This window comes from Castor canadensis, chromosome 2, assembly GCF_047511655.1.
Source record: "Castor canadensis chromosome 2, mCasCan1.hap1v2, whole genome shotgun sequence".
In the NCBI taxonomy this organism is placed as follows: Eukaryota; Metazoa; Chordata; class Mammalia; order Rodentia; family Castoridae; genus Castor; species Castor canadensis.
The window spans coordinates 182,697,571-182,709,248 of NC_133387.1; the positions used below are offsets into that span (position 1 = coordinate 182,697,571).

The 11,678-nt window shown below is 47.6% G+C and overlaps 2 protein-coding genes across 4 annotated transcripts; both read left to right on the top strand.

Moving 5' to 3' along the window:
• The first annotated feature begins 4,080 nt into the window (after positions 1-4,080).
• Dpagt1 (dolichyl-phosphate N-acetylglucosaminephosphotransferase 1) lies at positions 4,081-10,146 on the top strand. 3 transcript variants are annotated; one of them, XM_020174587.2, is made up of 9 exons: positions 4,105-4,812; positions 5,155-5,278; positions 5,431-5,644; positions 5,854-6,000; positions 7,348-7,432; positions 8,204-8,392; positions 8,722-8,809; positions 8,976-9,131; positions 9,601-10,146. In XM_020174587.2, exons 1-9 carry the CDS (start codon positions 4,655-4,657, stop codon positions 9,664-9,666), a joined length of 1,227 nt encoding a protein of 408 aa, XP_020030176.1. In that variant the 5' UTR covers positions 4,105-4,654; the 3' UTR covers positions 9,667-10,146. The 3 variants fall into 3 exon arrangements, with proteins under 3 accessions (XP_020030178.1, XP_020030176.1, XP_073922679.1); XM_020174589.2 differs by lacking the exon at positions 9,601-10,146 and having other exon boundaries at positions 4,081-4,812; positions 8,722-8,828; positions 8,976-9,114; XM_074066578.1 differs by lacking the exon at positions 4,105-4,812 and having other exon boundaries at positions 5,447-5,644.
• Positions 10,147-10,921: 775 nt separating this feature from the next.
• Positions 10,922-11,633, top strand: H2ax (H2A.X variant histone). The gene has a single exon (XM_020174607.2). The coding sequence runs from the start codon at positions 11,037-11,039 to the stop codon at positions 11,463-11,465; it is 429 nt and encodes a 142-aa protein (XP_020030196.1). The 5' UTR covers positions 10,922-11,036; the 3' UTR covers positions 11,466-11,633.
• The last annotated feature ends 45 nt before the right edge of the window (positions 11,634-11,678 follow it).

The following is an 11,678-nucleotide window of genomic DNA, read 5'->3' on the forward strand; positions in this document are numbered from 1 at the left end:
CCCCTAACCCCTTGGAACCCCCATTAACCTCCTTGCCCATGTGGATTTAATCTTGAAATATTTCCCAAGCCCAGGGCTGCATCTGTTTTTAAAAATAATACATTTCCATAGTAACAGCTCCTGCATGTGGAGCACGTGTAGAGAGGGCGGTAATGAGGGAAGCTGGCAATGCAGCACTGGACTATCAATAGATTGGGCCAGGCTGGGGGTGTGGCTCAAGTGGTAGAGACAAGCATAAGGCTCTGAGTTCAAATCCCAGTACCACTACCACTAACACCACCAACCCCCCCCCCAACACACACAAAATTTGGCCAGAAGGCCCTGCCATCCCAACCAGGTATGGTAGCACCTGACTATAGTCATAGCTACTCAGGAAGCTGAGGCAGGAGAACACTTGAGCACAGGAGTTCCAGACTAACCTGGGCAACATTGTAGGGCCTCATCTCAAACAAACAACCCTCCCTAAACAACCCCAAATACATAATATCCCAGCAAGCTCTCAAGAAATGGTGTTTTTGCCAAGCACCAGTGGCTCACGCCTGTAATCCTAGCTACTCAGGAGGCAGAGATCAGGAGAATCCCAGTTAGAAGCTAGCCTTGGGAAAATAGTTCTCGGGAACCTTTCTTGAAAAAACATATCACAAAAAAAGGGCTGGCAGAGTGGCCCAAGTGGTAGAGTGCCTGGCTAGCAAGCATGAGGCCCTGAGTTCAAACCTCAGTGCCACAAACAAAAAAATGGTGTCCTAGACGGGAGGTGTGGCTCAAGTGGTAGAGCACCTGCCTTGAAAGTGCAAAGCCTTGAATTCAAACTCCAGTACCATTTAAAAAAAAAAAAAAAAACGTGAAGAAAAGGTGTCCTATGTGTACTGCGCAACCTCTGGCCTGAGGATGTATCCTTTTTTTCTAGATTCAGGAAGTGGACTCAAACCTTAGAAGACTGGGGCTCTTCTTTGCTTCTTTTATAGGAATAACCTATAAAAGCATTCAAAAAGATCCCCATTCTCCAAGATTCCATTCTTCATATAAATGGAAGGTCTTTGGCACAGAGAAATAGAAATGGGAAGGCAATAAATATCTTCCAAATCCATTTGGTTTTCTAAGGAATGAGCCCATGAGAGTAACCACTGCCTTCTAAGGCGTGGGTTTGCAGGGCTCAGCAGAAACTGGGAGGATAGCTACAGTTTTGTCTGTGCCAGTGGAAGTGGTGGCATAGTTTGAGGTACTCTTGGATTTAACTGTCAGGAATGATGAGGTAGGTTGAGGCTGTGGCTTTCCCCATACATTGTCACTGGACTCCAAAACCAATGGAGATTTCCAGAATCTCAGTTTCTAATCTCAAGGGTGAGCAAAAGACATGAAACCAAGGGAGGAGAAAACTGAGGGCCAGAACCCAGGTATGAAAAAGGAAGCAGGCACTAAAGAGAGCAGTTAGGGCCAGGGAAGCAGTTTAGGCAGGAAGTTGTCTAGGTAGAAGACCCCCTTCCACCAAGAACCCTCCCTCAGGAACCCCCAAGAATTCAGTTCTCTTGAGTTCTTAGATTTGTTCCCTCAACTCCTCCACTGGGCACTTGGTCCTATGCTGGCAGATACTGCTTCACAATTCAATCTTACATGAATATCCTAAGTTAGTCCTTCTAATCTTCAACTTGTTAGACCTCCAGCACCTATTTCATGCTGTCTTATAATATAGCTGGTTGTTTATATGGCTGCTTTTCCCACTCATCAGGAAATTGCCTAAGGGTGGGGACCATGTCTTAGTCATCTCTCTTCCCATATTCACCCAAGTTACTTAAAATATGCTGAAGTACTCCTTAGGAGAAGCAACATTTTTTTTCACTTTGTGTTTCCCACAGACTTCAGGATTTCCTGAGCACATCACAAGGATTTGCAATTCCTTGTCATTTTAAGAAGTCTAACAAAATATTCCAATATACATGTAAACACTAATAATTTCTGCATTATTTTTCCATCTTTCAAAAACTATGTCAGTGCCTGGTGCTGGTAGCTCACATCTGTAAATCCTAGTTACTCAAGAGGCAGAGATCAGGAGGATCCAGGTTCAAAGCCAGCCTGGGCAAATAGCTCCTTGAGACCCTATCTCGAAAAACCCTTCACAAAAATAGGGCTGGTGAAGTGGCTCAAGGTGAAAGCCTTGAGTTCAAACCCCAGTACTGCAAAAAAAAAAAAAAAACCAAAACCAAAACAAAACAAATAGAATGGAAGATGTTAGGGTATACTTTCTGCTAATGACTTTTTTTTTTTAATGGCAGTACTGGGCTTTGAACTCAGGGCCTGACACTTGCTAGGCAGATGCTCTACCACATGGACAACTCCACCAGCCCAAATCATGGCAGAGTGACTCAAATGGTCTTGCTTACTGAGACACACTCAGGGTTGCCTAGTAGATGTACTACATCTCAGATATTGTCTGCTTAGCACAGGGATAGTCACAACTCAGCTGATCCATGAGACCCGTGACTGCTCTTCAGCATTCAGGCAAATGCTTTGAACTTTTACCAGGCTAGGCACAAAATTTCAAGTGAGCCATGTGTTTGGTTCTCTTTCTGATTAGTCTGATAGTCAACTGAGAATTTACCATCATGAAAGCAAATTTATTTAGATTATATGACAAGTATCCAAGTAACTATTTTCTGATGGTAACATGTATATGTGGATGATGAGTCCTTAGTGTCTTGTCTTTGAACAAATCCTCCCACCTTCCTGGGTGGAGATGAGTGGGATAATGATCTCTGGAGAAGAAAGAGACAGAGATCTTAGGGCTTAAAACAGATTGAGAAGGAAGGTTTATTAGGCTTGGCCACCTAATAAAAAAAAGAAAAGAACAAATACAGACTGTCCCTCAGGCCTCCAGGGAGTCTCAGCCTGATCAACAAGATAACTGAATGAGATCCCTTTGGGTATCGCACTAGCTTCTCCTTCCCACCTGCTCCTTGCATTTCACTCTCCGGATCTGAAAGGCCCTTAACTCTATTTCTGAAAGCTTTGGAGATAATACTCTTCCTTAAGGCCCTCTCACTTCCTTAGCGACAACTTCCTCCATGTGTACCTGTTGCCCTCTGTACCTCTTCCAGGTTCAAACTCAATACACATGATCCTTGTACACAGATATCTTTGTGTCCTTAGCCCCATGGGAACACCCTGTGGAAAGAAAAACAATTGAATCCAGGGAGTTTGCATGTGTGTATGCATGTACAGGGGGCACACATGCAAAAGAAAAAAAAATTAGTGGAATACTATCAAGTTTCTGGGATTATGTGTGAATGTCTCTATGTAGTTTATACATATATAGGAGTTTTGTTGTTCATTAGAGCCACTTTCATGTAGAAGGCACTTAGCATACCTGATTTTTAAGAAAAAGAGACTACCTTTGACCTCAAAAGAGTCAACCCCACCCCACTTGCTGAAGCATGCCATATTTGAAAAGACAGACAAAGTGTCAGGCTAGTGGGTCATCTTTTTCCCTAACTCCCTGGTGGTGATTTTCTCTGAGGAATGAAACATTTGCCACCTTAAGAGCCCAGGGGAATGAAGAGTCGGGTGAGCTGTTACTTGCAGGGAACAGGTGTCAAGCAAAAAGCACAGAGACTTGGAGGAAGAAATCTGACCGAGAGACCTGTCTGACTCTTCTGTCTTCCGAGCTCTTTACAGCACCTCAGACGTCTTGGCACAACACAGTGATCCAAGACCAAATTTAAGTCCTGGGTAAAATTCAAGACCTGATGGCTCTTCCAGTTCTTCAGTGGCGAAGTACCGCTCGGAGTTGCCTGGCAACTAACTGCTACAGTAGGGGCAGAAGGTGGGTGGCATGTTGAGGGAAAAGTACCTGAATCGAAAAGAGAACAGAGTGGGAGGGGCTTTTCAACTGTCTATGCTTTAGAATTTACATCATCCTTCCAAATTGTAGCTGCCTTTCTGGGAACAGAATTGTGTTTACCTTGGCTTCCGACTACGTTGGCAACAGGTTTCCTACAAAGGGCAGGTGCGGCTTCACACCCCAGTCCCTCCTGCCTACCCCTGGCTTCCAGTAATCATACTCGCGGCTCCAGGGCATCCCAGATTTAGCGCGGGGTACTGGCCCTTTAAATCTGACCTGCGGGGGCCGACGGAGCTAAAACTGACGTGGAACCCGAGTGAGCAGTGTCAGACACGTGGTACAAGCAGGCGTTCATCTTGGAACTGGGCAAAGGGGTATTTCTGCTCTAGGCTCTACATCTTTCATATGTTAGGAGAATATCTGCACATGCTCGTCATTCTTTAATTGCTTTTTCAAAACTGTAGTGATGACTCTAATATCTAATAAAAATGTAGCTTAAAATAACACTACCGTTCCGGCTGTAGTGCCCGTTTCAAAAATGGCGCCTCCGCCTTCCACCGCGACTGTACCTGTACAATCAAGATCCGGGCGGAAACAGTGGATAGGAAGGTGCAGCAGGGCAGAGGCTGGGTTGCTTTATAGAGCCTCTTGGGGGTCAGGAGGGTGGGTCAAGTCAGAGTTACTGGGTTTTGCGCTGCGTGGTGTGGGAATATTCTACTTGTATTTAGCGGCCACTCCACACTGTTGAAGGCCTCAGGGCTGCTGCCCAGCTTGCTAACTGGCAAGTCGGTGGCGGAGCCCGGCCCCTGGCCGATCACCATGTGGGCCTTCCCGGAGTTGCCGCCGCTGCTGGTGAATTTGATCGGCTCGCTGCTGGGATTTGTAGCCACAGTCACCCTCATCCCTGCCTTCCGCGGGCACTTTATCGATGCAAACCTCTGTGGCAGGGACCTCAACAAACCCAGCACGCAGAAGATGTGAGTAGAGGCACCCGGGTTCCTGGATCAAGAGTCAGAGTGGGCAGGGCAGGGGCGAGGACTGAGGTGCTCGACCCTGCGCGGGACCCAGCGCTAACCCAGGCAGCCCGGAATTCTGGGAGGTGATAGGCAGAACTGGTTAGCTTTGGAGGAGGATAGATGCGGACCCTTGGGTGTATCAGGAACTCTGGCAGTGGTGCCCTCCTCCCTCTGCCCCCAGCCCTCTCGTTAAAAAAAAAAAAAAAAGGAAAAAACCATTTTGGATTACTTGTAACCCTGGCAGTAGTGAGTGACCACGCCTCTTTCCTCTTCCTCCTCCACCCACTTGCTGCTGGGCCACAGCCCAGAGTCCCAGGGAGTGATCAGCGGTGCTGTTTTCCTTATCATCCTCTTCTGCTTCATCCCTTTCCCCTTCCTGAACTGCTTTGCGGAGGAGCAGTGTAAGAAGGCATTCCCCCACCATGAAGTAAGTGAGTTAGTGGGGGCTCTTGGCCGGGGCTTGGGAGTTGGGGTTATTTTGGATTTGGGAGGAAGGCTGACGGCTATATTGAAAAGACAGGAATTCTTGGAAGGTAGACTGGGTAGGCTTGAGTGGTGACCTGCCTGAGCCTCCCCCAGTTTGTGGCCCTTATAGGTGCTCTCCTTGCCATCTGCTGCATGATTTTCCTGGGCTTTGCTGATGATGTACTGAACCTGCGCTGGCGCCATAAGCTGCTGCTGCCCACAGCTGCCTCATTACCTCTCCTCATGGTCTATTTCACCAACTTTGGCAACACTACCATTGTGGTGCCCAAGCCTTTGCGACTGGTTCTTGGCCTGCATCTGGACTTGGGTGAGTAGCCCTACCACTACTGGCCCTGGGACACCTACTTCATGGCTATCCAACAGAACACCCTTCCTGATGCTCCACATTCTCCAAGTTTCTGTCTTGTCCCTATGTCTGCTCAGGTCCCTTCTGGTGGGCCTTCATCCTGTGCTTGGTCTCAGAATAGTCTTAAGTTCTCCTTCATTAGGTACTTTTCACACCATGTCTCCTCCCAGGGATCCTATACTATGTCTACATGGGACTGCTTGCAGTGTTCTGTACCAATGCCATCAATATCCTAGCAGGAATTAATGGCCTAGAAGCTGGCCAGTCACTAGTCATCTCTGCTTCTATCATTGTCTTCAACCTGGTGGAGCTAGAAGGTAGGTGGGATTGGGGAGAGGGAGAGAGAGAAGTCTGAGTGTTAAGCAAGATGCCTGATATATATGACTTTGGGGAAATTCAGGGGGAAAGAAACAATATGAGTAAGTGTAGGAGGTAAGGGAAACTATTTACTTTGCAAATGACAGTGACAATTTACTAACCATGAGAGAAAGACAGCAGCCCCATCACTTACAGCTGAATTAGCATTAATAGCTAGATTATGATCTTCTCCTTTCCGACATAAAGTTCCTGGAACTTCAGCATGTATTAGGACAAGGCAAAAACCCAGGCCCTTCCTAATCACGTTTGAACACAGACAAACCACAAGAACACTTGAGCAGCCCACAAAAATGGCCAAGATTCCCTCTCTGCTAACTTTTAGAATGCAACTTCTGCTTAGTAACAACTCAGTTCCTCCTCCTTCTTAGAGAAAAATGAATATGCTCAGACATAGAATTACTCCTTCGTTCAGAAAACCCCCAGCCCATAGCACAAGTCTACTTTCTTGCACCCTCCCTGAAATAAACTCAACAAGCCCTTCCTAACACACCTTGACTGAAGCATTCTGTGGTCTCCCATGGTATATGATTTCCAAAGTCTCCCGTATACCTTGTATGTCAGAAAACCCAATTTGGACTGTTAGTGTGTTTTTGGTGATCTTTGGTTGATGGACATCAACAAGTACTTATTAAAACTAAGCTTTTTTTCTTTTTCTTTTAAATTTTGGTACTGGGGATTGAACTCAAGGACTCTTTCTTGCTAGGCAAGTGCTCTACTACTCAAGCCTTGCCCCCAGTCCTAAACTAAGCACTTTTAAAACACTCATTTGTTTTCTAAAGGGCTCTGTGTAACAAGTGTTATCATCAGCCCTATTTTACAGGAAATAGGTTAAATATGTCATAGTCAAGGTCACACAGCTAGGAAGAAAAGCTAGTATTTAGATGTATGTCACAATGTTTACACCAAATATAAGACATTCATTAATTAGTTTTTGAAGGTTCCATGAAAGTGGTAAAATATTCAGAAATGCCTAAGTGAAATAAAAGGGCTAGTGGGTTATTATTATTTTTTTAAATTTTTTTTGTGGCACTGGTGTTTAAACTCAGGGCCTCATGCTTTCCAGGCAGGTGCTCTGTGCCGGGTGAGCCACTCCACAAGCTGGAGATAGTTGGTTCTTGAGAGTGACTTGGAGAACTGGAGGTGTGGCTCAAAAAAAAAAAAGAAAGTGATTTGGGTTGAAGTGGATGATACAACTGGGAATAAAACTTAGAGATGAACAAAAATAGAACCATGGTATGTGGAGATATGGGTGTTAACTTTTCCTTCTTCTTCCTCCGTTTCCAAAGGTGATTACCGGGATGATCATATCTTTTCCCTCTACTTCATGATACCTTTTTTTTTCACTACTTTGGGATTGCTCTACCATAACTGGTGAGTAGGCCTAGAATAAGGAATACAACTACCTGAACAGGTGGCAAAGATGGTCTTCTTTTTTTTTTTTTTTTTTTGCATTACTTGGGTTTGAACTCAGGGCCTAGCGTTTGCTACACAGTTGCTCTATTACTTGAACCATGCCTCCAGTCCTTTTTGATTGCTATTTTGAATATGGTCTCGAGTTAATGCCCAGGCCAGCCCGGATGGGGAATCTTCCTATTTACGCTGACAGACGTGCATCACCATGCCCAGCTTTTATTGGTTGAGATGGAGTTTTGCTAATTTTTTTGACCTGGCTAGCCTTGAACTGCAATCATCCCTATCTCCTCCTCCCAAGTAACTGGGATTTCAGGCTTGAATCATCCTGCCCAGCCAAAAAATGGTTTGATCCTAACCCAGTTTCTGATGGAGAGGCTAAACCTGTGCATACTATTCTGTCATTCTTCCCCCCACCCCCACCAAGGTGCTTGGGGTCAAACGCATGGCCTCATACATGTAACCACATGCTTTACCACTGAGCTACAATCCCAGCTTTGTAGTATTTTGAAATTGCTCTCTATCTAGCAGTAGTTGGGGACGTATGCTCTGGAACCCCCCAGGGATAGATGAATCTGAGGCTTTGGGTCTTGCAGAGTTACTAGGACAGCTGGTGCCTCTGTTCAGTTGGAACTACGGTCAGGGCTAGACCAGTGCCCAGAGTGTGTAGTGTGAAAGAGAAAGGATTAGTAATGCCTCTTGCCACAGGCTCAGATCCTCTCTCCCACACAGGTACCCATCACGGGTGTTTGTGGGAGATACCTTCTGTTACTTTGCTGGCATGACCTTTGCCGTGGTAGGCATCTTGGGACACTTCAGCAAGACCATGCTACTCTTCTTCATGCCACAGGTGTTCAACTTCCTCTATTCACTGCCTCAGCTCCTACACATCATTCCTTGCCCTCGACACCGTGTACCCAGGTAGCCACTTTGGGGCTTGTGAGGGACATCATATCTTTTCACTTGGGATATTTAAAGCCAGTCTATTCATTTCCTATGCAAGGGAAGTGAGCCCAAAGAAGGACTAACTTTCCATGTGGGTCGACCTTTATAATTTACAAGGCACACTTATTTACATAGTCTCCTTTAATGCTCACAGCAGCTTTGATCACACAGGAGTAAGCAGCAGAGACAGAAATAATTCTCAGGTTGTTTTACTTCCTCTTCATTGTTCTTCCTAGTAAATAACCAGAGGGAGGAGAGTTCTTTGAGTAGTGGTTTAGTCATATGAAGCTGTCTTTCCTCCACAGACTCAATACCAAGACAGGCAAGCTGGAGATGAGCTATTCCAAGTTCAAGACCAAGAACCTATCTTTCTTGGGCACCTTTATATTAAAGGTAACAAGGTAACAAGGAGGTAAGGCCCCAGGCCACCATCCTGAACTCGGGGAATGGGGAACCTAGGACTGTATCTGGTCCAAGGGGAGCTTGGAAGCATCAAGCAGCTCTCCATTCCTGAAACATGGATATTAGCACAAGTTCTCTCCATTTCTGGTCCCTCCAGGTAGCAGAGAACCTCCGGTTAGTGACAGTGCACCATGGTGAGAATGAGGATGGTGCCTTCACTGAATGTAACAACATGACTCTCATCAACTTGCTAATTAAAATCTTTGGGCCCATACATGAGAAAAACCTCACATTGCTCCTGTTGCTGCTTCAGGTGAAGTTGAGGGTGGGGTTTATGTTTCCTTGTGTCCCTTCTTGTTTTTTTTTTGAGGTTTGAACTCAGGGCCTTGTGCTTGTCAGGCAGGCATTTTACTTTCTTGAGCCACACTTCCAGTCCTTTTTTTTTTTTTTTTTTTTAAAGGAGTGACTTTTTTTTTTTCTTGTGGTACTGGAGTTTGAGCTCAGGGCTTTACACTTGCTTGATAGGTACTCACCAGCCCTCCCTTTTGATTCCTTTTTTTTTGGTGGTGGTGGTGGTGGGTCTAGGGTTTTAACTCAGGGTTTTACACTTGCAAAGCAGGTGCTCTACTGCTTGAGCCATACCCCCAGTCCATTTTTCTCTGGTTATTTTGGTGATGGGGTCTCTGGAACTATTTGCCTGGGCTGGCTTTGAACCATGATCCTTCTAATTTCAGTGAGCATGGCTCTTTTTGATTCTTATTCCAATCCATTTTTCTTTGCAGATCCTGGGCAGTGCTGTCACATTCTCCATTCGGTACCAGCTTGTCCGACTCTTCTATGATGTCTGAGTTCCTGAAGACTGCCCTTTACCTTACAAGTTTCCAAGGGTCCTGACCAGGGCCAACCTCTGTCTGGTCCAAGACTGCCTTCTGGCCCAGTCCTCTCCCACTCTTCACTCTCCTCCTGATTTTGTTGTGAGCGTTTCCCCTGAGCTGTGCTTAGTGACATCTGGGCTCTTCAGTACTATCGATTTGGATTTTGCCTATGGCTTTCTTCAACTTGCCACTCCCTCTTTCTATCCCATCTTTGCACCATCCTATGATGGGATGGCCACAGCTTTTACGCAGATATCCACAACTCAACCTTCAGAGTCCTGACTCCAGGAAGATGCTGGGGTTCCGGATGGAACTCGTTAGGGCTGGCTAGGGCCACAGACTTGAAGGTGACTTCTCATTTGACTATAAATGAAGTATTCTAATTAGTAAGAGCAGGCATGGGGCCAAGTGCTCCCAATAGTGACAATAAAGTATTGCTTTTTTCTTGTTGTTCCTGTAGGTATATTTCCTTTTTTTTTTCTTGTGCTGGGGAATGAACCCAGGGCCGTCACATGCTGGGCAAGTGCTCTGCCACTGAGCTGTATCCCCAGTGTATTTCCTTTAGGGGCACTTTAGAATAGATTGGGAGGATTGGTGGGGGTACTTCTTCCAAGAAGATGCTTATCTTTCCACGCCATCAGATCCTTTCTAGGAAGAAGTGACAGAACTGAGACTAGGCAGACCATGTTGAATGGGTATTAATATGCTAGTGCTTCATGTCACGTGGAAGGCCATACTGTCTGTCTTCTGGCATAAGATTATTCTCGTAGGAGGTCTGATTTCTTCTTTACACTCCTTTTGCCCGGATAAAAGGAGTGATCACACCTGGAAAGGGAAGCAGAGGTAGCTGTAATGCTCACCGCTTTCCTTTAAAAGTCCTACACCACAGATTTCCCAGAGGCTGTCTAGGTAACTTCAGACTCCACCCTTTTTGGCTTTTGGTTCTAGTCGCCAGCTGAGGCGTTTAAATCTCGCGCGCTTTGCCCGGATTGGCCATGTCAGGAGGTGGTTAGCAGTCTGCGTGCTGCAACTCCTCCTCGCCTTTTCCCCGGGCAGGAGGTTTTCAAATTGGACCAATCCTCGGGCGCGTTCCCTCAGCCATGGCACGTTACGGAAGGGTTAACCGCAACCAACCAGAGGCGGGTATTACAGAGACCAGCCAATCAGAAGGCCTCGGGGGGTGTGCCCTGGGAGCTTATAAAGGCGGCCTCGTGACGCGCTCGGCGACAGTTGGACTGCGGCGGGTGGTAGTTGTGAGGTGTATTTGAGGCGGTTTTTTTTTTTTTTTTGGTGGGGGTTTCTTTCTTTTTTTTCTTTTTTTAAACTGCCCTACCTCGCGCACTATGTCCGGCCGCGGCAAGACCGGCGGCAAGGCCCGTGCTAAGGCCAAGTCGCGCTCTTCGCGTGCCGGCCTGCAGTTCCCGGTGGGCCGCGTACACCGGCTGCTGCGGAAGGGCCATTACGCCGAGCGGGTGGGCGCCGGCGCGCCGGTGTACCTGGCGGCCGTGCTCGAGTACCTGACCGCCGAGATCCTGGAGCTGGCGGGCAACGCGGCCCGCGACAACAAGAAGACGCGGATCATCCCCCGCCACCTCCAGCTGGCCATCCGCAACGACGAGGAGCTCAATAAGCTGCTGGGCGGCGTGACGATCGCCCAGGGAGGGGTTCTGCCCAACATCCAGGCCGTGCTGCTGCCCAAGAAGACCAGCGCCACCGTGGGGCCGAAGGCTCCGGCGGGCAAGAAGGCTGCCCAGGCCTCCCAGGAGTACTGAGCGAGCCCGCGCGCCGGCCCGCCCCATGCCATCACAAAGGCCCTTTTAAGGGCCACCTTCGTCCTCACGAAAGGAGCTGAGCCGCCTCGGGCCCCGGGACGGGCGGACGCAGCGCCCGCCTCCCCGGCCCCGCTCCCCACGCGCGTCCCCGCCGCCGTCGGCCGCCCCTCCCCCCGCGCCCGCGTGGCCTGCGGCGGCGCCGGAGGACCGCGT